Source organism: Drosophila melanogaster, chromosome 2R, assembly GCF_000001215.4.
Source record: "Drosophila melanogaster chromosome 2R".
NCBI classification, from domain to species: domain Eukaryota; kingdom Metazoa; phylum Arthropoda; class Insecta; order Diptera; family Drosophilidae; genus Drosophila; species Drosophila melanogaster.
Genome location: NT_033778.4, coordinates 7,199,936 through 7,226,620, shown reverse-complemented (window position 1 = coordinate 7,226,620; position 26,685 = coordinate 7,199,936). Strand labels below are relative to the sequence as shown.

Here is a 26,685-nt window from a genome sequence, read left to right as displayed (position 1 = left end):
AAATACCAGGCGGATACAGTTGCTCGGAGAGCTCGCCCAGGACATGTGTCCCACCATCAATAATGCTTAATTTGATTCGAGCCGAGCGCAGTTACTCCCACTTTCGCAAGGACGACTTGCGCTATCTCTTTAAGTCGAGAGAGCCACTGCGTCCGCACATGATTATTATTAGTTATGATGATGTATCCCTTTAATGGTTCCGAATGGGGAGTTTGGACGTGACCGAAGGATTGGAGGTAGGGGGTGCTGGTGGATGGGCGGGGTATTTGGGCCTGGCGAATATTAATAATTGTTTCTTTTTTGCTGCCTGGCTTTTGGGGGCTGCGAAACACGCTAAAAATTAATTAAACGTTCTAGGCGAAGGGCATAAAAATATATATATGTATATATGTGTGTGTGATGCGTACACATTTTTTCATGTTTGTTTTTGCCGGCCATTTCGTGGTTATTTATGCGCCAGGCTCGACCAATCCCCGCTCTCCGGACGCACTTCATCGGACCGGATGCGGACCTACACTTGATTCATTGTTTTTGCTGCCAGTGCTATTTGGGCCGAGTGTGAGCAGCACGCACTCATATTGCCAATTTATATTTGTATTAATTAATGGGCCAGTAAACAATTGCTGAAAGCTGCGCCATTAGTCCGTTCCAGTCGATAGTGGGTGGTGGTCCGTTGGGGGATTGGAGTCCTGCTGCAATAATAAGCTCCGACTCTGGACCCATAAATTACACGTTTTTTTCCATACGTCCCGCAGAAGTTAATAACGTTTTCATAATCGCATTGTGCGAAGCTGGCGTTGGTCAGAAAAGAATTTCTGTATGGTGTCGGATATCATAAATTTTACTGCCAACTACGTTCTAAACTAATCGAAAGGTATAAAGGTATAAAGTTATAATACATGTACTACTCTTAAAAGTAGTAATGAACGGTAAATGGAAAAACTGGGTTAAACATCAATCCTTTTTTTAGTCCTTTAATCCTTTAATTGGTAAATAAAACTTGCTTAAATCACCATCTGGCTTAAATCACACTTATCAAAATTTGAAATTCAGTTAAGCTCGTGGGCTTTTCAGATTCCTCTTCTCTTGCTTGCGATTAAAGCTGGCAATGAAAACCGCAGTTGAAAATTCGGGAAGCCACGCCTGAAAAGCGCAACCAAATGCCACGAGCAGATTGTCCCGCGTAGTCACGGCCCAAATAAATGTCGCCCTACTCGATCCACCCGGTTGTTTGTCCACCCTGAATGCTCCACTCCACTCCACTCCACTCCACTCCACTCCAAGCCATCATGGGCAGGAGAATAAGTGCGGCAGCTGCACATTTACAATTTGCTGGCGGAGTGTGTGGGCCCCAGTTTTCGTTCATGATAAAAATGAGCGTCGGAAATGCGAATATAAATTCAGCCATATCTGATGTACAAGTGTACATCTGACCGGGACACTAGGAATGGGATTGGGAATGGGAATGGGAATGGAGATGGTGCTGGTGATGGTGATGGGTAGTGTACCCGGCAGATGGCAGTATGTGTGGCAGGATAAACATAATGGCTGCACTGCATTTGCAGTCCGGAGCCGGTGGCGGTGGCAGGATGCCCGCCAGACAGGAGCAGACCAATCATCAGAAGTATGCCAGGCCGGAGGAAACGGCAGCGGAAATGACATGCAATAAAACACAAAGGCGCACGCATCGAATGAAAGCTGGGAAAGCAGGGAAAGCTGGGAAAGCAGTGAGAGTTCGTCCTTTGTCTGCTGTCCGTCGCTGGATTATAACGAAAAATGGCATCTAACAACAAAAATCTATCTGGCAAATGCACTTGCCCCACCTCCACTTCACTGGAGCAGGAGAAACTTTTCGGAATTACAATTGCAAAAGTTGCGTGCCCAGAGAGTCCTTGCCGTTGGGCTGTTGTCCAGTGTAGCTGGGATCTCCACTCGGAGTTCGGAGTGCGGAGGGCGAAAAACCCGGCCAACCCCCCACTTTTGAGGTATTTTCCGTACGTCTGTGCGTTAGCGCCAAAGTCATTTGGCTTATCAATGCCAGACGCAGACTATTTCGGTGGCTTATCGGACTTTTCCATCGCATTCCCGAAGCATGCAGGTGGCATTCGAGGGGCGGATGAGGACGGACCAGGATGCCAGCTGCCCCGGAGTGGGCGTTATTAAGTGGCCATTAGTCCCGGCCAAACAAACTGGTGACAAACTGGACATGGAAGGGGTATGGCCACAAATTACACAGCTGCCAATGATTCGGCCGACTATCAGTCGCACACAGGGAAATATAACTTTATTGATGCTATCTAAAGTCCTTTGACTGATTTCGGTGTTCGGTTTATTATTCTTCCTTGGCAGGCATAATAAGTCATGGCTAAGCAAGATACAAACGAAATACTAATAGCAACATAAATATCAAGTGTATTAAGCTATAATCAAATGTTATCGCGCAGAAGAACCATCTTTCTCATCAACAACTCAACTACTTAGCACTACATGTTGTTCTCAGTGCACTGCAGTCAGTGTACAATGTACAATGCAAACGGTAGGCTGTGGGGCACAAATTGTTGAATCTAACAATGTAAGCAGGAACGAGGTTCCACTTGCCTCTGCGGCTCCTTGACCACCGCAAGTAGTGTGCCCCTTCGGAGTGGCCGGCATTATTTGCTAATTACGCCCTGTGGCAAGCGTTGCATGCATGTGATTGCTCTTATTCGACGGGTTGCCAACTGGAGTACCTGCCCAGTGCCACCACCACTGCTCCAGTACCATCCGAACCGATCCGAACCAAACCGATCCGATCCCGAGGAACGGTGCGCCATAACTTGCCATCAACTTATTAGCAGGCAGTGCAGCTCCTCCTGCTTGCCTCATTTTCGATTTTAATTTCCATGTTGCGACCGCTGGTGGATGGCCAGCATGCAAATGCTCGACATGAGCGTAATTTGTATTCATTATCTGATGCATAATTATAACGCAGATACGCCAACGAAGCTATCGCAGCCTTCGACGGGGTCACCAAATGGAGTATTCCAGCTAACTGCCGCAGCCAATGCAGAAATATGGCATAAAGTTGCAATTATATTTTAAATTCCAAAATAAGGATTATTTTCTGAAATTCGTGGGTAAATATATATGAGTAGCCAATTTAGGGGAGCCAGGCATAGCCAGTTGAATGTTTGAAGCCGACTATACTAATTGAATTAACCGACGGAGCTTGTTTTTTATTCTCCAAAAACACCTTGGTACTTACTCCTTTTGAACTTTATTCTCGTGAATGTCATACAGTGATTTCGCTTAAACTAAGTTATTGTAGAGTTTCATTAGCCCAATCGTCAGCATTTCTACTTATTTGTCTAGGCATATACTTAGTGTAATTGGTAAGCCTAGAATGCAATAAATATAAATAAAGTGTATAAATAGGGTTATCTGCAATGTATCTTCGCTATGCTATCGGTAATAATAAAAATATATGTATATAGTTCAATTAGCTTAACTAGGGATGTGTATTTGGAACAGTGTTGGCTCTTATTGTAGGGTCTCCTCCTCCGGAGTTGCATATGTATGTTTGTGAGTGTACCTTAACTAGGCGCCTTAATGTCAAGTTGAACTTTATTTTGCTTTGTGGAGAGGCAGTTGCCTCCCTTCCCAGGAATTGATGATCCCCGCGAGCGTTCTGGGCCACTTCGTTAGCCACGAGATGGAGTTGCCCGTGGCTCCACATTAATAAGATCTGGATCTGGATCTGCATCAGCATCTGGACCTGTGCTCGAACCTCGGCTCTGATTGGAACCCCTCCGGCGGACGGCATCACGAGATGATGCAGTTCTTGTCCTTGTCGCCGCCCAGTTCACTGGGCTTCCTCTTCCGATCGTAGGCCAGTGCATCGTTGGGCACATAGCTCACGCGCACGCCGCCGTAGTGGCGCCTCTGCGGCAGCTGGTACATCATCATGTAGTCCTCCGAGCTGGAGGAGCTCGAGGAGCAGGTGGAGCACACGTCAGACTCCTCGGACTCCTCGCGTTCCCGCTCGCGCTCCCGTTCCCTCTGCTGTCGGCTGGGTGACTCGTGGACCAGGTTGGCAGCCTGCAGAACCGAAGGTGGACCCTGGTAGGACGAGGATAGGGGTTGCGCAGGTGCATAGGTGTCCGCTCGAGTGGTCGAGTGGGAGCGATGACCGCTGCCGCTGCGATGGTGCGACGAGCTGGAGGAGGACTTGCGACGTCTTCGCCTTCGCGAGGAGTGACCGTGACCATGGCGACCTCCTCCCTCCTTGTCCTTGTCCCGATCCCGCTCCCTCTCGCCGCCGCCACTCGTTCCCGCTCCGTTACCGGAGTAGCTGCGTGATCGGGGCAGTGTGTCCGGAATTCCCTCGAAGCGCACGCCCTTCTTCTTGGCCGGCTCCCCGCTCATCGGCGAGGAGGAGGAGGCGCCGCTTAGTATGGAGACCGGATGTGGGGGCGCGTGGGAGGCCGACTGTGTGGACATGGGCGTGTTCAGCGACCTGTCGCCCGCCGAGTGGGTGGGTGAGCCCATCAGCTCTGGCGGCAAGGCGGTGGAGGCCACGCTCAAGTTGGGAGTGGGCAGCTCGGGAATCTCACCAGGCGGAGGAGGCGGCGGATGCAGGATGTCCGCGTACTCGTGCTGCTGGAACTGGTGCGAGGACACGGCGTGCAGCTGGGACAGGTGCTGCATGTGTGCAGGAGGCGCCACCAGTTTACCCGCCAGTTCCGGCATGCTGGCGGTGTGGGGGTTCTCCAGGAGCTGTCTCTGCAGATGGTAACTGTTTGTGGGCTTCGCTGACCAGGCTGCATCGAGATTAGAGGACATCTCGTTGAAGTTGTACACTCCGTCGCGCTGCAGTTCCATGGGCTTGGGCAGAAAATGGGGCTGGAAGTCGCCGGGTGAGTTCAGAGGCGATAGGTTCTGCGAGGTGCTGGAGGCCCGTCCACCCGAAAAGTCCGTCAGATCTCCTCCGCCCATATGTCCGCCGTGTTCTAGGTCCTTTACCACACCCGCATCCGAGTCGGACGCGGCGTAGCTCTTGCTCTGGTCCACCAGTCCGCCCGCCGCCTCCATCTGCTGGCTTTGCATCTGGTACATCGCTTGGTTGAAGGTAGCCTGGTGCTGCTGCTGCTGTTGCGGCGACATAGGCGGCGAGCTGGAGGCGTGGCTGCTGGGAATGCGCGCCGGCAGAGGCGCTTGCGGATGGGGCCGCACCCGCTGTGTGGGCGGAGTTGGCGTGGTGTACATGCCGGTGCCGGAGCTGTCCGACGGCGTGGGCGGCTCTCCTTTGCTGCAGGCGATGGAGCAGTAGATGGCCCCTCGTCGCGGCAGGAAGGCGCGTCCCAGAAGCGAGCAGCGGCAAGTGTTGCAGGAGAAGCACTCGTCGGTGGCGTGCCAGTGTTGCCCGTCGTGGCTCATCTGGCCCTGGTCCACCCCGATGGCCTCCCCGCAGTAGTCGCAGTACTCGGCAAACATCGCGTCGAAGCAGTGCAGACAGTAGGGTTTGCCCTCCCGCATGATATACCGCTGGCCGCCCAGCTGCTTGTCGCACTCGTGGCAGGCAAAGTGGTTCATGTGCCACGCCCTGCCCTCCGCCTCCGTGCACTCGTCTGCCAGGATAATCTGCGGATCAAAGATCAAGCAAGTTTTTAGCTACGGAAGCTTAACGGTTAAACTCTTAAAATATTATTTTTAGTGCCAAATTAATAGTTTAAAGCAATGGTAATCCCAAGCGAAGAGCACTCACCTCATCGCAGGCCGAGCAGCGGGGCTTTAGGGTCTCGGCGTGGTGGCGTCCGCAGTACATGCGCCCATCCCGGTGGAAGTAGATAAGGTCCACGAGGAGCTCGCGGCAGACGGAGCAGGCGAAGCACGCCGGATGCCAGCTGGCATTGGGGCCCAGTCGCGTGGCGAACACGGCGATGTCGCCCGTGGAGATTAGGTCGTCGCACTGCAAGGATCGGTGCGTTAGATATGCAGGCAAGGCGCAAGGCCCTCGCTCCGAGTGGTTTTCCGCATCGGAGGAGTATCGCTGTACTTACGCCGTCGCAGGGTCGGGCGCTCATCAGCTGCCGCACGTTGCCGCGGCCCAGGGCATCGCGTTTGCGCTGCGTGGAGAATAACCGCAGCTCCTTGCGCTCCTCATCCGTCAGTGAGTGACAGTAACGAACCTGCAATGACAGCGAGTAACTGAAAACTGTGGCTTTCCATCGCCCGCTTCTCCCCCGGGCCTCCTCCACCTCCTAATGCTGGGAAAAGACAGGGAAATCATATGTTCAAGTGGGACTCGACAGCAGAGAACCGAGGAACGGTGGGCTGAACCAACCTGAGCCGCAGCCTGAAGTGATCTTTCCAAGAAGCGCGGACAGGGAACGGGCGAGATTGTTTGTCTCGGCGGCAGACAGGCCCACATCCCACATCCCACAAATCCCAAGGCCCGATGCCCGATGCCCGGAGAAACGCAGAGCAAACCGCAAAAGGCAAACGGTAGTCAGTAGCCCAGGCTGCCCATCAACGCTTCACCGCCAGCCTCCTGCTGTCCACTCCATCGGCATCTCCATCTCCATTTGGATCTGGCTCTGTCTCTAGCCATGGCTCTGCCCATCTCCCCCAGAACGGCCTGCGGTCTACGGTCAGCGTCTCGTTTGTGTGTTGTATGCAAATTTTTTCGGCTGCCTCCACTTATTTTTCGGTTTGGACCTCTTTTTTTTCCTTATTTCTGGCCGGCTTTCAATGAGTGTTCTAGTCATCGTTAGCCATCCTCCAGATCTCAGACCCCAATCCCCGAAACAGTGATGTGCCTCGGTTGTTGTACATACAGTATAGTGTACCTACTATTTAAGTTTTAACTTAAAACCGATGTTGTGTTAACATATTGAAACATCTTTAAAGCTGCTTCAAATTATCAAAAGTATACCTTTTTGTGTGAAATTTCACCTTTTTGTCATGTGTGAGCCTCTTATATCCTTGGAAAATGCAATTCGTACCTCTACTACCAGCACTATTCACAGCCCAAGTAACTGATATCTGGCAATCCGCTCAGCAATGCCTGGTTTGTTTGCTCACTTTTTTGTGGTCACCGTCTGCTCTAAATACCAAACTCAGACTGAGCCTGCACTTGTTTCCCCGATTAATTAAAGGTTACAAAACGGGAAATGGTCGGGAGGGACATACACATATGTACATACATCAGTGGATAGGAAAGGAGGTGTGTGGGAAAATCGTAGCGCAATTTGACTTTGAAATGTCATAGCCCGTAATTCGAGTTGGTTTCAATCTCGATAAGCGGTGCTGCCATGCGATGCCAGCTCCTCCAGTTGGGATAAATGCCGCTAAATTGACGGGCCCACGATCCCTAAGGGGCTTGGGCTTGCGCTTGGTGTCGGGGTCAGGTTCAGGATTGGGAATGGGAATGGGATTGGGATTGTGATGGGAGGCACCCCACCCCGTACTCACCTCGTTATCATGCGGCGGAAGTTGATGGAGCAATTGTCGCACACGATACTGCTCCCCCGGACTGTTGACGTATGGCACTTTGTCGTCGGGTATCTGCGAGAAGTACAAGCGAACCTGCGGGAGAACAGAGCAGATGGAACCGAGTGGTAAGTACCTTGCGGAATGGTCGAGATTACAGTTAAGGAGGCGCGGGCACCAAAGGGTTAAGAGCCGCCACAGCGGGCATGGATTTTTGATTTTATTACGCTGATTTCTCGGTTCCTGCTCCTCCATCTGTGCCTCCTTGCGTTTGAGCCAGGTTGAAAGGTGCACAACGTGCTAAGCCATCTTTATTGGCCACGCTCGCCAAGCGTTCTTTCATCGGCGGGAAGCGGAAAGCGGACAGCGAGAAGCGGGACATGGAAATGGGAATGGAAAATGCCAGCTCGAGCGGCGGCTGACTGACACATGGCTTATGCCGCATCAACGTAAATTGCTGCCACATGGCTGTAAATAAATTTTCAATTCTGTTTGTAAAGTCACCCAGCGAAAAGCGAGGCAAAACGAAGAAATGCATTGCTAGACATCTGATAGGCCCGTCGGGATGGGATCGGATGGCATCCGATGGGAGGATGGCTTTAACGGAAGTCAAAGAGTTGAACGCAAAAGCGAAGGGGACCCGAAAAAATTCCGATTCAGAGGTCGGAGTTGGAAACTGGGCACTTCTGCCGGGCAGATTGTGAAAGATTTATTTGGCATTGTCGCATATTTTACGCGAATAATTTACGAGTTCGTTTCGTTTCGTTTCGGTTAGCGGCGCCTGGCAAATAATTGAAAAAAGCACGGCCCTGCCGCTTCCAGCCACAATTGAATTGGCCATTAAAGTCAAATGCGAATTGAGGAATGGCTGCTGGCCGGCGGGGGAGTCCTCCGCCTCCTCCGCATGCTTCTCCTCGGAACGGGCACTCATTAGCACTATCTAATTCAACAGACGGACAGACAACTAGATCCCTAGCCTAATTGACGCGCTCCAGAGCGGAGCTGGTCGCAATCGCCTTTGGCCAGCTGCACTGGCCACTCCGCTGCATCATCTTTCGACTGGCTTTCGAGGCCGTCCTGGCCACCAGTCGCTGATTTATGGCCCAGTCGCGTGCATTTATTTACAGCTCGCTCCGAGTGACAAAATAACGCACAATAACTCAAGTATCCCGCTTATCGCCAGTCCACAAATCTCGCCTGCCATCCTGGGTCTGCCCTTGGCACTTCGCCTCCTCACTGCAATCTGCACTCCGTGGACGTCCAAGGTTGGGAGTCCATATCAGAGGATGTCTTGGAGGCCAAGACATGTTGTTTAAGGTACGACGAGTTGCTCGACATGTTGAAACTGCCTGCTTGAAACTGGGGCACCACTAAGATCTGACCTGTACATTTGGGATGTGTGTAAACACTTGAATGGAATTTAAGTTTGGTTCATTTGTACAAGAGGATCAAAGGAATTTCGAAATGGAAAACAATAGCTTAACTATGTAAATAGTTCGTTTCTAAAGTTCTGTATATTTGACGGAAACGAAAGAAATGAAATACTAGGTGTAAATAATGGGTATTGTTCACACATGAACACGAATATATTTAAAGACTTACAATTTTGGGCTCCGTTCATATCTTATGTAAATGAATCGAGAGCGATAAATTATATTTAGGATTTTGTTATCTAAGGCGACATGGGTGCATTGCTCAAAAACATGTAATTTAAGTGCACACTACATGAGTCAGTCACTTGAGATCGTTCCCCGCCTCCTAAAATAGTCCCTTAGTGGGAGACCACAGATAAGGTCCTCGCCGCTCAAGATAGGCAGATGTGCCCGAGCGTGGGACCTCGATAAGGCGGGGACTATTTACGTAGGCCTCTGCGTAGGCCATTTACTTTAAGATGCGATTCTCATGTCACCTATTTAAACCGAAGATATTTCCAAATAAAATCAGGTTTCTTACAAAAACTCAACGAGTAAAATCTTCTTATTTGGGATTTTACATTTGGTCAATCGAGCCTTTAATCGACTCTGCAGTTTCCCCCTACCAAAGGTAAGGAACTCAGAGAAAGGCCAGCTCCTTTAAGCATCTTACAGCTAAAGGTAGCAAAAATAAGTAACTCTTGTTTCCCCCTACCAAAGGTAAGGAACAGAGTATAAATATAAAAAGCAAAAGATACAAAAGAATCTTTTATGTTTTAAAACAAGCACCTTATAGTCTATAGCTAAAGGTTGCTTTGTGTACCATTATAAATTGTGGTAAGGCGTGCTTGAGGCCATACATCAGCAATTGTGAAATTAAAAAGTGCATAACAAAAGTGCCTTATAAATGCTCTAATAGCATTAAATCAGCTCATAAATAGAGTGCAGTGTATATGCCATAAGAGCATAAATTAAATAAAAAGTGCCTGAAAACAGTGCCTTATAAATGCTCTAATAGCATTAAATCAGCTCATAAATAGAGTGCAGTGTATATGCCAAAAGAGCATAAATGCCGAAATAAATGGCTAAAAAACAAAAAATCTGACTGGACTACAAAAATAATAAAACGTGCCAAAAAAAAAAAAAAAAATCATCTTTAAACATCGACGGAGCCTTAAAGAAGAGAAGGAAGTCAAATTCAAAGGAGCCTCTACCAGCAGCAGAAGCAGCAACAACAGCAGCAGCAGAAGCAGCAACAGCAGTAGCAACAGCAGCAACAACAGCAGCAACAGCAGCAGCAACAACAACGACATCAGCTAAGTCAAAACAAGAATTTTCTGTTTATCCAAACACACATATATATATAAATACATATAAAATACATATACACGTACTATATATATTAAGAAATTACAAAAAATTTTCAAAATGATGTCAGAAAAGACTATTCAATTCCTTAAGAAGCAGTCCGAAATTATTTTGGAAATTAGAAAGTTGGAAGTAAAACCAACATTAACAGATGTAGAAATTCTAAAATTAAATGAGCTTCAAAAATGTTTCATTGCTAATCATAGCAATTTGTTAAAGATCGGCGTTGTCGATCATGAATATTTTAACGCGAAGCAGTATGATTTAATAATGATGGTGTTAGAAAAAATTAAAAATAAAAATGAAAAAATTAAGGGCGAGTCGGTAGAAAACACTTTCCCTAAATCAAACACTGTCCCTAAATCAAACCCTCCCCCTACATTAAACCTTGAAATGCGTGGTCACCCTGAAAAAGAGGGTATAGCACAAAACAACGCTTTAAAAGTAGAGCAGGCATTTCGTAATAATGTTGGCCAATTTCGAGTATATCTAGAAGATACGTCTAAACTAATAGACAGTAGTCCAGATTTCCTTAAAATAAGGAAAAATAAAATTGAATTTTTATGGCATAAAATAGATAACCTGATTGAACAGGTGAATAGTCATTTTGAGAGTTCGCTATTCGAAGAAGAAATTAGCGAACTTGAATTTGACAAACAAAATATTCTTACAGCCATTAATAGTCGACTCAGTGGCACAATAAATAAAGCTGAAATGTCGACGGTTGTTAAGGCGGAGGAGTTACCAACCCTGCCTAAAATACAGATTCCCACCTTCTTTGGTGATTCCAAAGAATGGGATCTTTTTAATGAACTCTTTACAGAGCTCATACATGTGAGAGAGGATCTCAGTCCTTCTCTCAAATTTAATTATCTAAAGTCAGCATTAAAAGGAGAAGCCAGAAATGTGGTTACTCATTTACTGCTCGGCTCTGGAGAAAATTATGAAGCCACTTGGGAGTTTTTGACCAAGCGATATGAGAATAAAAGAAACATATTCTCAGATCATATGAATAGGCTTATGGATATGCCAAATTTAAATTTAGAATCCAATAAGCAAATAAAGACATTTATTGACACGATTAACGAGTCAATTTATATTATAAAATTAAAGGCACAATTACCAGAAGATGTGGATGCAATTTTCGCTCACATAATTCTTCGGAAATTCAATAAAGAATCACTCAATTTATATGAAAGCCATGTTAAAAAGACAAAAGAAATACAGGCACTTTCTGATGTCATGGACTTTTTAGAGCAAAGGCTCAATTCTATATCATCATTCTCACAGGAAGTAAAACCTGTAAAGAAAATGATTAATAATAACAAGAATAAAAATTATAGTGACAATTGTGCATATTGCAAACTACCAGGGCATTATTTAATTCAATGCCATAAATTTAAAATAATGAATCCAGCAGAACGGTCTGACTGGGTAAGAAAAAATGGGATTTGCCTAAGATGTCTGAGGCATCCGTTTGGTAAAAAATGTATAAGCGAGCAGCTTTGTTCGACTTGTCGTAAACCTCACCACACGTTACTTCACTTTGCAGGTCATAATCCAGAAAAAGTGAATACGTGTAGAACAACAGGTCAAGCCTTGTTGGCCACGGCCTTGATTCAAGTAAAGTCGAGGTATGGAGGCTTTGAACAATTAAGAGCATTGATTGATAGTGGCTCTCAAAGCACAATTATTTCAGAAGAGTCTGCACAGATTCTAAAATTGAAAAAATTTCGGTCTCATACTGAAATAAGTGGAGTATCTTCCACAGGAACGTGCATCTCCAAGCACAAAGCGGTTATTTCGATAAGAAATTCTCCGAAAAATTTAGAAATTGAAGCAATTATTCTCCCAAAACTTATGAAGGCACTTCCAGTCAACACGATTAATGTTGATCAGAAAAAATGGAAGAACTTTAAATTAGCCGACCCCGATTTTAATAAACCGGGTCGCATTGATTTAATCATTGGAGCAGACGTATATACTCACATTCTGCAAAATGGAGTTATAAAAATAGACGGTCTCCTTGGGCAAAAAACTGATTTCGGGTGGATAGTTTCTGGATGTAAAAAATCCAAAGGAAAAGAAACCATTGTAGCCACAACAATAGAAATAAAAGAGTTAGATCGCTACTGGGAAGTGGAAGAAGAAGAAAAAGATGATATCGAGTCTGAAATCTGTGAAAATAAATCTATCAAAACGACAAAAAAAGATTCAGATGGGCGATACATTGTGTCAATTCCATTCAAGGAGGATGTCACCTTAGGAGATTCAAAGAAACAAGCGATAGCTCGTTACATGAATCTGGAGAAAAAACTAAAAAGAAATGAAAAACTTAAGGTTGACTACACTAAATTCATGAATGAATACATGGATTTAGGACACATGATTGAAGTGAGTGATGAAGGCAAATATTTTTTACCGCACCAGGCAGTGATTAGAGATTCAAGCCTTACGACCAAATTGAGAGTAGTTTTTGATGCTTCAGCAAAAACTACGAATAACAAAAGTTTGAACGACATAATGTGGGTTGGGCCACGAGTTCAAAAAGATATTTTTGACATTATTATTAAATGGAGAAAATGGGAATTTGTTGTTTCGGCAGACATTGAAAAGATGTACCGACAAATTAAAATAGATAATAATGATCAAAAATATCAATATATTTTATGGAGAAATTCTCCAAAAGAAAAAATTAAAACATATAAATTAACCACAGTCACTTACGGAACTGCATCTGCACCATATTTGGCTACCAGGGTTCTGGTAGATATTGCAGATAAATGTAAAAACCAAGTTATTAGTGCAATAATTAGGAATGATTTCTATATGGATGACCTAATGACTGGAGCTGATTCGGTAGAAGAAGCTAATAAATTAATAACATTAATTCCCCATGAATTGCAGAAAGTTGGATTCAACTTAAGGAAATGGATTTCCAACAATTCCAAAATATTAACCACTGTGGAGGACACAGGGGACAATAAGGTTCTCAATATTATCGAAAATGAATGTGTTAAAACTTTAGGACTAAAATGGGAACCTCAAAAGGATTTATTTAAGTTCAGCGTAAATTGTAATGATGAATCAAAAAATATAAATAAGCGCGTTGTGTTATCAACACTAGCAAAAATATTTGATCCGTTAGGATGGTTGGCACCAGTCACGGTTTCAGGAAAACTTTTTATTCAAAAACTTTGGATAAATAAAAGTGAATGGGATCAGGAATTATCCATAGAAGATAAAAATTATTGGGAAAAATATAAAGAAAATTTAATAGCTAGCAAAAGTAGAGTCAACCCTATAAAAAATAGGAAGACAATTCCCAAACTCGAGCTGTGTGCAGCTCACCTGCTTAGTGAATTAATCCAAAGACTAAAAGGATCAATTGACAATATAATGGAGATCTATGCTTGGAGTGATTCCACGATTACCTTAGCATGGATTAACAGTGGTCAAAGTAAGATCAAATTTATAAAAAGAAGAACGGATGACATTCGGAAATTAAAAAATACTGAATGGAATCATGTTAAGTCAGAGGATAATCCAGCAGATTTAGCATCCAGGGGAGTGGATTCTAACCAGTTGATCAACTGTGATTTTTGGTGGAAAGGTCCGAAATGGCTAGCAGACCCAAAAGAACTTTGGCCTCGGCAGCAGTCTGTAGAAGAACCTGTCTTAATAAATACGGTATTAAATGACAAAATAGATGATCCTATTTACGAATTAATAGAAAGGTATTCCAGTATAGAAAAACTTATACGTATAATAGCATACATAAATAGATTCGTGCAGATGAAAACAAGAAATAAAGCCTATTCATCAATTATTTCAGTAAAGGAGATAAGAATAGCGGAAACAGTTGTTATTAAGAAACAACAAGAATACCAGTTTAGGCAAGAGATAAAGTGCCTTAAAATCAAAAAGGAAATCAAGACAAATAATAAAATATTGTCATTGAATCCATTTTTGGACAAGGATGGGGTTCTAAGAGTTGGAGGAAGATTGCAAAATTCCAATGCAGAATTTAATGTTAAACATCCAATCATTTTAGAAAAATGCCACCTAACAAGCTTATTAATAAAAAATGCTCATAAGGAAACATTGCATGGAGGGATAAACCTAATGCGAAACTATATCCAAAGAAAGTATTGGATTTTCCGGTTGAAAAATTCGTTGAAAAAGTATTTAAGAGAATGTGTAACGTGTGCAAGGTATAAACAAAATACAGCTCAGCAAATAATGGGTAACTTGCCAAAATATAGAGTGACGATGACATTCCCGTTTCTTAATACTGGAATAGATTACGCAGGTCCTTATTATGTTAAATGTTCAAAAAATCGTGGCCAAAAAACATTTAAAGGATACGTTGCTGTATTCGTTTGCATGGCCACCAAAGCCATACACTTAGAAATGGTAAGCGATCTAACTTCAGACGCATTTTTAGCAGCACTCAGAAGATTTATTGCTAGACGGGGAAAATGTTCCAATATCTATTCAGACAACGGAACAAATTTTGTAGGAGCTGCAAGAAAATTAGATCAAGAGTTATTTAATGCAATACAAGAAAATATAACGATTGCAGCGCAGCTTGAAAAGGACAGGATTGATTGGCATTTTATTCCCCCGGCAGGACCTCACTTCGGAGGTATTTGGGAAGCTGGAGTTAAGTCAATGAAATACCATTTAAAGCGTATAATCGGCGACACTATTTTGACTTACGAAGAAATGTCAACTCTTTTATGTCAAATAGAAGCATGCTTAAATTCAAGGCCATTATACACTATAGTTAGTGAGAAGGACCAACAAGAAGTTTTAACACCAGGTCATTTTCCAGGAAAACGGTCAGGTACGGAACTTAAGGAGGTGTATACACTGTTAACAGCCAGGGGTTTATTCATCGACGATAAATTGATCATTAGTGCAAAAGTGCCTCTGTTTAGCAGGCATCCATCCAAATTGTTCAGGCTTATTCCGGTGCCAATTCGAAATGAAGATCGGATAATAATGGTGCATACAACGTCCGAATATTTAATTTATAATTTTGAGATAGATTCCTATCACATAATGACGGAAGCCACATTAAATCAATGTCAGAAATGGCAACTAAATAAGAGAATATGCAAAGGAAGTTGGCCCTGGAATTCAGCGAATGATAATGCATGTGAGATTCAGCCTCTAAAGCCAGATAAAGCGGCGAACTGCATCTATAAAACAGTAGTCGACTCTAAAAGTTACTGGGTAGAGTTAGAAAAGAAAAGTAGTTGGTTGTTTAAGGTTCCTGCGAATTCAAAAGTCCGTCTGCAATGTACTGGCTCTCAAATTGAATTGTTTGATTTGCCTCAGCAAGGAGTTTTAAGCATTGCGCCATATTGTACGGCAAGAACCGACGATAAAATTCTAGTTGCCCACCATAACATTCAGTCCGAAAGTGAAGAATTATTATCAACACCTTATATAGGAGAAGTTAGTGGAGTGCCGAAGATTATTTGGGATCCGCTGAAACTATCAATATTAAATCATACTGAGGAATTTGAACGATTGAATAATGAAATTAAATTTATGAAAGAGAACCATCAAAAATTGAAAGATTTACATTTCCATCATATTTCCGGACATGCTGGATTAATTATTGCTTTAATACTAATGATAGTATTAATAATATATTTCATACGGAAATGTGCTGTGCAACAAAGAATGCAAGCAATAACCTTTGCAGGTCCGTTGCCAGTACTATAAATATCAATAGTAAATAAACAATAAAATAATATAACAAATAAAAATATACAGTCCACTAATAGAAAATGTACTTCTACATAGAAAAAGCAAAATGTTTAAAATAAGTTAATTAAGTACAAATTGTTGAATTAAAAATAATATAAACCATAATTGTAATCCAATAAAATTAAAAGCCAGAAAAACTAGGCCCATTGAAATCTTAGTTGCAAAATAAATGAACATATATCAAATAAATACAGTCCACTACTGTTATAAATGCAACTAATATACTAATGTACATCTCAGCTTTGCTGGCCCTTTGGCAGAATGTTCACACATGAACACGAATATATTTAAAGACTTACAATTTTGGGCTCCGTTCATATCTTATGTAAATGAATCGAGAGCGATAAATTATATTTAGGATTTTGTTATCTAAGGCGACATGGGTGCATTGCTCAAAAACATGTAATTTAAGTGCACACTACATGAGTCAGTCACTTGAGATCGTTCCCCGCCTCCTAAAATAGTCCCTTAGTGGGAGACCACAGATAAGGTCCTCGCCGCTCAAGATAGGCAGATGTGCCCGAGCGTGGGACCTCGATAAGGCGGGGACTATTTACGTAGGCCTCTGCGTAGGCCATTTACTTTAAGATGCGATTCTCATGTCACCTATTTAAACCGAAGATATTTCCAAATAAAATCAGTTTTCTTACAAAAACTCAACGAGTAAAGTCTTCTTATATGGGATTTTACAGGTATATTTTAATATCCGTTATTTGTGGGCTAAAGGGTATTCGATACTTTTCATGCTTTATTTTAACTTTCCAGCTTTAGTAATTCCTGAAATGTGGACGTCTATACGGACAGACGGACGGATGGGGCGTTGGAAACGCTTCTTCTACCAGCTATACACTTTCCATCGAATATAGTATACCCTTTGATTCTACAAGTAACTAAGCCTTTGAAACACTTTAAAGGCTGACATATTAGGCAAAAATCAGAGGATTTATAATTGCATTGGCTTTATATTGTATATTTAGGAGCCACATATTGAGATTACAATTTTTAAAGGCTTTCTCACCTGATCAGGCCGCAGTCCGGGTGGCACCCAGGTGTACTCCTCCAGAGCACAGCCACTGTCGTCGTCCGAGTGCGACTGCCGCTGCATGTCCATGTGCGGTCCGCCCAGGAAGGGGGCGTGGGCCGAGGCAGAGGAAGTGCCTCCGGCGGGATGGTGGAGCAGCGAGGGTGGCGAGGGCGTCGACAAAGCCGGCGATAGCTGGTGGTGGTGGTGCGGCGGTGGCGGGAGCTGGGCATTCGAGTACTTGGGATTGGCGGAGCAGCCTGGCGAGTACTGGGGGCCAAGGGGCGGTCCTGCTGCTGCCCCCGATCCTGGTCCTGGTCCCATTCCAGCTCCCGGGTGCTGTTGGTGATGTGGCGGCAAGTACTGCTGGTGGCGCTGCAGTGGCAGCGGGGAGGTGGGCAGGATTCCGGCTGCTGCCTGGGCCGCGTAGAGGGCACTGGCGGAGGAGCTGCTGGGCAGACCCATGCCGCCGCTGCCGAGGGCTGGGGGCGTGGCCAGGCCCTGCCCACTGGGCGAGAAGTGGCGCGGAAGCGTGGGGATCTTCTGCAGATAGGAGATCTGCGTTAGCGGAGTTCGGCTGATGGGCCTGCAAGTGGAAAAGTAGAGGACGTGACTTAGCGACCAGGCTTGACTAATCGAAATTTAATTAAAGTTGAAAATTTTCATTAAAATTTCTCCCGCTTTCCCGCTGGCCGGATGGTGCAGGGTTAAAGGCCGCCAGCGGAAAAGCTAAAATAGGCGGAAAAAAATGTGGTAATCCCTCGCCGCGAAGCCGAATCATATTGTTAATGTAATATAAAACCGCATGGAAATCGTATTCATTGTATTCCTTTTGTAATTCGTTGGATTAATGCGGTTTTGCACTTCCTATTTTCCGTCGAACAAGCTGTCAATTTTAGTTTGTTTTTCATGCGTTTTTTCGCATATTTGAACGGCTACAGAAGTGGGCAGTGGAGGGAGGAAGTTTTGAGTATGTTTTTCCAAACGTCAGAATGGAAAATATTCGCATCACAGCGTTTACACAAACAAATCGACAGCTCCGCATTGCCTTTGCTGCTATTTTGTTGTTATTTCTGTTATCTTGTTGTTGTTATTGTTGTTGTCGGACCCGCAGGGCTGTCGCCGTTGTCATTTTCCCATTTTCAGACATTGTTATCCTAGACCGGCTTTAATGCCCTGCAACCCGTTTGCTACATTCGTGCAGTCCCTGCGTTCTCAGCGAATTTGTGGAAAGCCAGACGATCGTGACTTCTGGAGCCCCAAACATTTCTGTATCATATCGAGGTGATTAAAACCAATATAAAATATAAAATAAAAATTATTTACTATACAATCAATCATTTAAATTACACATATATGGATAGCATTAACTCCATGAAAAGTGGGTAAATTGGACTGAAAGAGCTGATCAATGATAATATGCCTTATAAGGGAAAAATATTTTGGATTCGGTGTTACGAATCTAATCGGTACATACCGATACATATACATCTAGTTGGGTTTTGCCCAGATTCGAGAACAAATCTAAAGTTGTAGAGCATGTTTTGGATATTGGTTAAGGTGAAGTCTTTAGTCTTTAATTCAATTAAAGCTCTCTATTTTCCGTAGTGCACTGGCATCGGTCCTTTGACATCGGGAAATGAACACGCACCATTTCATGGCCGTTTGCTGTGTGGCATATCAAAGGATAACTGTGCATTGTAACTGCACACATGAACCCTCATCCGCATACATATGCGAATGCGAATGGATAGATATATCTGAGTGGGGCGGTGCGATGAAGGGGCGTGGCCGGGGCAGAACTGAACTGAAGCGAACTGGAAATGCGAGTTCATGCGGGCGTTTTATCAAAACAATGCTGTCCGCCCTTTTGTTGTTTTAGCCAGTGAATTCTTTCTTTTCGCCAGCCACATCCCGATTTAACATTTTCCAATTCCATTTCTAGTTCACCAGCGGGAAAGGAGTGGGATTTGCGCTGGCACTTCGACTGGGACCCACTGACGTGTCAATGGATGGGCGAGTGTTGTGTGTGCCAAGCGGTTTCTGCGGTTTGCCGGCAAATTAATTGCGCAGATTGCGACTTTCAATGGGGAATAAGCCCGAAAAAAACTGTTTGACATTTGAATTTTTGAGCTGCAAACGCAAAAATGCGTGGTGGAAGTGTAATCGATGTTTTATTTGTGGAGCGGGAGCGGGTCGGGTGGCCAAAACTAAAACCGTATCCAAATCCCCGGGCATGCACGTGCAACGTGTCGCAGCTGGAGACCACGATTGCAGAGTGTTGCCAGCCGTCAAATCAGCCGCTTTCAAACCAAATTACCAGTTCCCAACTTGGGGTTCCAACAACCAACAACAGACCAGCCAGTATGCCCGCTATCCCGTCAACCCACCAATCCGCCAACCTACCGGGTGAAACTGTGTCTAAACTCTATAAATTCGCCTGGGAGCCTGTGGGTCTGGCGAATTTATTGTGCGACCTGCATTTCTTCGTGGCCCTCTTTTTTATGTTCCGCTGCAGCAGCGCAAATTCCCTGCTGACTGCAGCGAATTGCGCGAAATTGGCAAGCGATTGTGGCAAGTTTCAATCGGGCACAGGTCTATAAAGTCATTAAGGCGGCAGAACAAAATGGAAAGTGCATTTGCGTGCAGCGAATGTTGCGCAACATTGTTGCCGGCAAACAGGAGCAGCCTATAATGTTGCATCAGGAGAGCAGGGAGCCCTGCAGAAATAAGCCCGCCAGTTTCAGGTTGGCCGGCAGCTGTTGACGCTATTTGCATTGATCGACGATGGAGGGCTGGGGATCCGGGCTTCGACTCAATTACTTTGGCAGTCGTTGACCCAGAGAACAGGTTTGCCCCGTCTAGGCCTCTGGAAAACTAGTTCACAGCCGGAGTTGGCCCATTGAGGGTTGGCGGGGCCATCTGCAGCTGCTCCCCCCTTCTCCTGCCACTGCCCAGCCGCAGAGATCTGCGGCAAGTGCCTATATTTAGCCAGTCCGAGCTTATCTGGCATCTAGATGAATGATCATTATGCGGCGGTCGCGTTGACAAATTGCCACGAAGCTTGAGCGATGAGCGACGGCTCAATGCGCGGCTAAAGACAGTTTAGCAGATGGCCAAGAGCTGGGGGAAGCTGTGGCAAGCTGGGATCTGCGGCCCCCAATCTCCGAGCGCAATGCCCAAAAGGTTGGCCCCAAATCACTTTGGCACTTTGTGTGCGGTTTTCTCAAGTCATTTGTGTGATTTGGGTTAATGTCGGAAGAGCGGTGGAAGAATAATCGCTCAGATATATACCTGCTAATACCTATGTATCCGCAGCGAAAGTTACACCAGACCAGGGAGTCGGATGCGAAACTTCTGGCTCAGCTTATATTTACACAGAGAGAAATGCTGATATATTGTAGTTGGAATGTTTTAACTCGTTCTTACTCGGTTGTAAATTCGTTCAAATAAAACGTTACCATTTCTCATGTTCCTACCAATTTCTGACATTTTCGGGACCCTGAAATATTATATTCCTGTGTAAGGTCGCCTTGTATGGCCTCTTGTGAGTTTTGGGGACAGGTGTCGCTCCATTAAGACTTGTTTGCTTTTAGTTTTACGACGTCTCTCGCATGGACAGCAATTGTGTGGCAGGACTGTCCTTCCCCTACGTCCCCATCGTCCTGGCATTCCGTATGTCCTTTTATTGTTTTACTATCCCTGGCAGAGCAGAAACAACAGCAACAAAACTTTATTAAAAAGCTTCGCCAGTTCCGAGCTGGCAGCGATTGTCATAAACGATTTTTGAATTGTCCATAAAAATAGGTGGACAAGAGAAAGGAGCGAGCGCTGGAAAAGCTCGTAAAGTTTATATGGGGGAGAATGTCCATATTCCCCAGAATACAGAATACAGAACGCAGACACAGAGCCCAGAACCACTTGGCATTTTTGCACTGCAGCAGCCGCAGAATCAGCACGTTTTGTTCTGTCTGCCTTGTCAACATGACATTTGCCGTGTTGACATTTTTATTGACTTTGGCAGCCGGCAGGCGAGCGGTTTTGTTCTCGCCCCGCCTGGAAGTTGATTAAGAATGCCGGTCTGGCGATGCGCATCCCACTTACCGCTGCCCCCGTTCCCGCTACCCACTCGTGTGTGGTCCACTCCCAGGTGCGTTTATTACGCATACGCCAAGTGGTACGGCCACTAATTGGTGGCTCTGAGAACTGGGACTGTACCTTGGCGAATGCCTGCTAACTCGCTGTTTCAATTTGAGCGTTTAAAACGTTGCATAATGGCGCGAACTGCGTTTGCTTTTCTCCCGCTCGCACTAATCCAATTAAAGATCTAGCGACTCATCATCGCAGGCGGCAAGTATGCTGCTGCTACATTTTAGCCGATCGCCTTTGTGTTCCCCCTGCTAACGGGTAGGAAAATTGTTTCCAGAGCGTGCAAATTTTCACAGCTGCAAACAGCCACGGCAGCAGCTATGCCAGCAATTTGTGTGCCAAGCGGCCAACATTGAGGCACCCCCTACCATTCCGACCATGCCGACCATGCCGACCATCCCGACCATCTCGACCATCTTCCCTGGGAGCCAAAGACACCGCGAAGCCTCTTTTCGCTGGAACATGCTAACACCAGCAACGACGCCACGATCAGGTTTTCGTGCCAGAACCTCGCCTCCGTAATGGATGTTAGAGAAATTGCATCATCAATGCAAATTCGGTGAGCTAAAGGCGGTGATGGGAGAAGTTCCAATTTGTTTTCACGGTAATTGATTCAAGGCATTATTTTTATTCGAGCAACCGCCAATTAATTGCGAACTTTGTGGCTAATACATCAAGGCATAGGCTGGTGGAAAACGCGCGCGTTGTTCTCATTCGCCCACCAGGTAGTGCCTCCCGATCCCCTACTCCAGATCGCCCGCTCTAGATACCCTGCTCCCGAACCCTTCCGACCCTCACCCATCCATCTAAAACCCACCACATAACCATACATCCGTGGCTGTGTGTGTTCCAAGTCGGGGCCCACGGCATTCATCCGGAGACTCGGCTGCTTCTGCGGTCGTTGTCTTTGGTCTATGAACTTGTTTTCCTGCCCCTGCCCCTGGCCCAGCCTCTGCCCCCATGGAACCCCTTCTCCATCTGCCTTTTTAATTGAAGCCGTGTCTTTGGTTGTGTTTCTTCTTTCTGCCCCATGCTTTTTGTTCCTTGTCGTCTCTGGGTTTTTTCTACGACTTTTTTGATGCTTCGATTTTTATACATTAATGCTGCCTTTATTGCTGGAGTGATTATGCTCAATTTTGTTTTTGACCATAATTACATTTCGTTCTCCTCCGAACGATGCGTCCGTTAGGCTGAGTAGTTTCATCTGGGACTTGGACTGGCTTTTTATGATGATTTGGTAAACAAATTGGCATTGATTGATTTTTATTCCGCGCTATGCAAACACGGCGAGCGAAGGAAATCACGCTTCGAGTGTTGGTACATCTTGTTGAGGTTTCTTATCTAGCGGATACTGCCGACTGGCCCGAAGGTCAGCTAAGTGAGATTCCCACTCGATAGATGGCCGGAAAACGTGTGATCCGTCCGGAGCATAAATCAGTGCTTATCCACGGACCATGAACAACCGAACTGCATTCAAGGCATAATTATTAATGACACATTCGGATGCTAAAACATGTCGGCATCGAGCCGCACCAGCCAAATCTGATTTGATTTATGTGGCTTGCATTGCAACAAAACTGTTCACAAATTAACCGTAATAAAGCAAACTGCATAGTTGCTGCTGCAGTTGCTCCTGCCGCTCATGCCGCTCCCGCTGCATGTTGGCTTATTTTGATTTATGGCCAACTAAAATTGGAATCTAATTTCTTGGCCATTAACAAAACCAGCAGCAAAGAAATTGTGTTCGTCTGCCTACGCAGAGTGCAAGCTGGCCAGGCCAAAACCGAGTAAGCGGAGTGCCTGGGTTTCGGCCAGAACGCAACCAATCCCATGGAGAATTGGTTCTGACTCTACAAGGCAGCCAAGTCAAAGATGGCTTTCGGCAGGAGTAAATCAATCCTGGTATCTGCGGCATTGGAAGCTGTAATTGCTTCATTAGAATGAGTTATGTACAGACAAAGTGATCTAATCGGACGGTATGTTTATGGTTGGATTGGGGAAGATTAATTAAAATAATACCTTCTAACAATTTTTATTATTATTTTATTGAGCCTTTAACTAAAATGCACAGCTATGAGTGCTGCAATGAGAGTTTGAGTTATCAAAAGTAGCGTAAGTAGAGTATTATGTGCAACGACTTGAGACCGCCGATTTATCTCCTGATTTGGATCGTTGTTTGACAAAAACCTAGAACGGTAAATTGCACTTTTGCACTAACTGTTCTCGGAGGCTCGTTGACAACCTGGCAACAGCAACATGGCAAAAATAATTAGCTGCTAATTGCGTTTTATGAGATGCCCTGACAGTGAAGTGATGCAGCACATTTCTAGTTGCTGGTGCTGGCTGCAATCTGCGGCGATAATAGCCGCAAAAAGGCATTTGACTGGCAACTCCGTCGATTTGTCATCTGCCCCTCGAGTTGTGGCGATGCAGTGGCAGATTAGCATATAAGTGCGGCTAAATTGTTATGTTTCCGCCTTCGGAGCTCCCTCGAGCTCCCGCGAACAATGATAATTCGCCCCCTTATCGCGGTTACTGGATCGCTGCAAACCCGCTCGGAGGCAAGTTCAAGAGCTAACGAGGCAGGAATGCAAAGAGTGTTAATGCAGGCGGAATCTTGCCACTCTGCTAAAAGTTGCCAGTTGCAAGTTGCAGGTTACTAGTTGCTAGTTGCAGGTTGCTAGTTACAAGTGGCTAGTTGTCCAGTGGCATGCAGGCAATTTAAATGCAAAAAGTGAAGCTGTCAATAAAAATTACGCGACTGCCCCTCCACTGCACTCCATTGCGATGCGGCTGCCGCTTTTAGACACCCCCCCCCCCCCCTTAATTTATTGCCTTGCGTGTCTGTGTGAGTGCGTTAAATGTTTTATTAATTAGTTGCCAGTGGGCGGGGAATTCCAGCGACTCTGCGGCCGAGGAATTCGCCCGTGTTTGTCTTGATCTGTCAGTCAAGTGTCTACTTTCGGCTAAACTAATCCAGAAAATCCCTTCAACCCAACGCACTTGCTTTGACGCCATTCCAAATATTATATATAACAACAAACTGATCCAAATCGCTTTGATGTGGGCGCAGACAAGTCATGGGCCAACGAAAACCGAATTCAATTCACTGTCATTTTGACAGCGGCTTAAGAGGCTTGAGAACCGCCTGGCCAAAAAGGCCTGGAAAAGGAGAACGGGGAGTGAGTGGCATTCCCAAGACACAATTAATATGCGACGCAGTTCTGCTGGCCATAAATGCGTATAAACATGGCCCGAGAAACGAGCACCGACCCCCGCCCATCGACCGCCCGCCACTTTGGGGCAATTAGCATGGCCAACATGAGCGGAGACGCTTAATGGCCTTGGTTTATTTTCACATTACCAGTGAGTAGTCGAGTGAAAAGACTGCGAGCCAAAATGACGAAAACGAAAACAAAATCATATTTTATCGCCGTGCATAAATAAATCACAAAGGCTGTTTCGCGCTGTTGTCGCTGTTGTCTCGCACTTCGTGGCGCCGGCTAAAAGCGGAGCTAAGCGGCTCACTGCCGCAGAGCCGCAGAGCCAGTTGGCCAATTGTCTGGGCCAAGTCATGCAAGCCGCCGCCGCCATCAGCGTCGCTCTGGCTGCACTTTGCTGTTGCAATTAAGTTGCATCTGCAACACAGCCAGCTCCCCGGCCACGCCCACAAAAGCATCGGCATTTGTCAGGGGCGGAGGCATTTGCAACTCGCAGGCGAGTGCCCCTAATGGCTTTGTTAATTAAAACCAAAATCAATATGGATGGGCTGCGAAGGATTGCAATGGCGGTGGTGTCCATGTGGCAATGCCATCGATGAGAATGTGAATGTACAAGCACAATAGTATGGTAAAAGTACGGAAATTATTTAATAGCAATACAACTTTATTGAGAAAAATTAATACTAATGAAACGCGTATAATAAAACTAACAAAAACTGAAAAATATTAGAATATTAATGAATTCGATGTTGTGTTTCTGAATTTTTAAGATAAACTAAGAATGCTTAGAAAAATATATTTTTTTAGGGTCAGATAAGTTTGAAATTTAAGAATCATTTACATTCTCACTTTTAAAGTTAATCAATTAATCAATTCGATCGCCGACGTGTGAAGACGTTTTTATCGTGCTCCGCACAAAATCGGTTGTTTTGAGTGAAGTGAACGCCAAATAAAATAAACTAAATAAAAAATCTGAAAGCGAAAGAGACGCTCTATGCGATGCAAGATCGCTTAAATACATAGTGAATTGTTATCTTAAATAATAAAACTATGAGTCAGAATGACACTCGCGCCCAGCGTCAGCGCGAGCATGACGAACGCCGACTCTCAATTCAGCGCAACAACGCGTACTTCTCCTACGTCTCACCGACAATCCCAAACGCAGACATCGAGCGGTCAATAACCCATAGCCCAGGAAACCTTCTTCTACCAACAAATCAAGAAAGAGCCCGCTCCTGCTCTCCCGCTCTATTGGCTCCGACAGAAGCCCCGCTACCTCCAACAACAACAGCTGGAGAGGGACCGGCAGCCCGCTCTGCCTCGTCATCGGCTGCACCCGCTCACGGTCTGACTAAGTCAGCGAAAGCAAAACCGCTAGCAATAAACGGTACTGCTGCACTGCCAGCAAAACAAAACGAAAACGTAAACAAAAAAGCTGGGTCGACCTGGCAGACTGGAATGGACCGCTACATTACAATAAAGCGAAAGCTCAGCCCGGAAAATTCAGATTTGGGAAACAAGCCGAAAAATACACGCGACAACTCTACCTTGATCAAAAATGTAGCCCCTGCAAATACCAACAGATTTGCCTTGCTGGTAGATACCGCTGAGGACGTGCCGCTGGGATCCGTTGATATCGAACCGAAGAAAACAAAGCCTCCGCCAATATACATCCGCGAGAAGAGCACAAGCCGTCTTGTAAATACTTTGATTGGCCTTATTGGGAAAGATAGCTTTCATATAATTCCCCTCGTAAGAGGTACTATCAACGAAATCAAACTTCAGACGAAAACGGAGGACGACTACAGAAAAGTCACAAACTATTTTACCGCACAAAAAATAGGCTTCTACACCTACCAGCTTAAAAGCAGCAAGGGCCTGCAAGTAGTCCTGAAGGGCATTGAGTCTGATGTTACGCCCGAAGAGATAACTGAGGCGCTAAAGGAAAAGGGATTTTACGCCAAAAACGTGTTCAATATCATAAACAGAAACAGGCAGCCCCAACCACTCTTCAAGATTGAGCTTGAACCAGAAAACAAGCCTCCTAGAAAAAACGAGGTTCACCCAATTTACAAACTCCAGCTCCTTTTGCACCGTAGGATCACGGTAGAAGAGCCGCACAAACGCAACGCTCCTGTACAATGTACAAACTGCCAAGAGTATGGCCACACGAGGTCATATTGTACACTTCGCCCGGTGTGCGTAGTCTGTGGAGATCTCCACGACTCCAAACAGTGTCAAATTAACAAAGAAAATGCAT

At 45.2% G+C, this 26,685-nt stretch overlaps 1 protein-coding gene across 3 annotated transcripts in view, besides 3 other annotated features; it reads right to left on the bottom strand.

Moving 5' to 3' along the window:
* Window positions 1-3,242: 3,242 nt before the first annotated feature.
* pk (prickle) overlaps window positions 3,243-26,685 on the bottom strand; it is a 72,676-nt gene continuing 49,233 nt past the window's right edge. For all 3 annotated transcript variants that reach the window (NM_165508.2, NM_165509.2, NM_165512.2), the window contains 5 exons: window positions 17,053-17,641; window positions 7,453-7,566; window positions 6,039-6,167; window positions 5,744-5,947; window positions 3,243-5,619 (listed from right to left, as the gene is read on the bottom strand). In NM_165508.2, the coding sequence (NP_724534.1) occupies window positions 3,802-5,619; window positions 5,744-5,947; window positions 6,039-6,167; window positions 7,453-7,566; window positions 17,053-17,641 (2,854 nt within the window). In that variant the 3' untranslated portion in view covers window positions 3,243-3,801. The remainder of the gene's footprint in view (window positions 5,620-5,743; window positions 5,948-6,038; window positions 6,168-7,452; window positions 7,567-17,052; window positions 17,642-26,685) is intronic.
* Window positions 9,036-16,725: a mobile genetic element.
* Window positions 16,778-16,843: a mobile genetic element.
* Window positions 25,285-26,685: part of a mobile genetic element that runs on past the window's edge.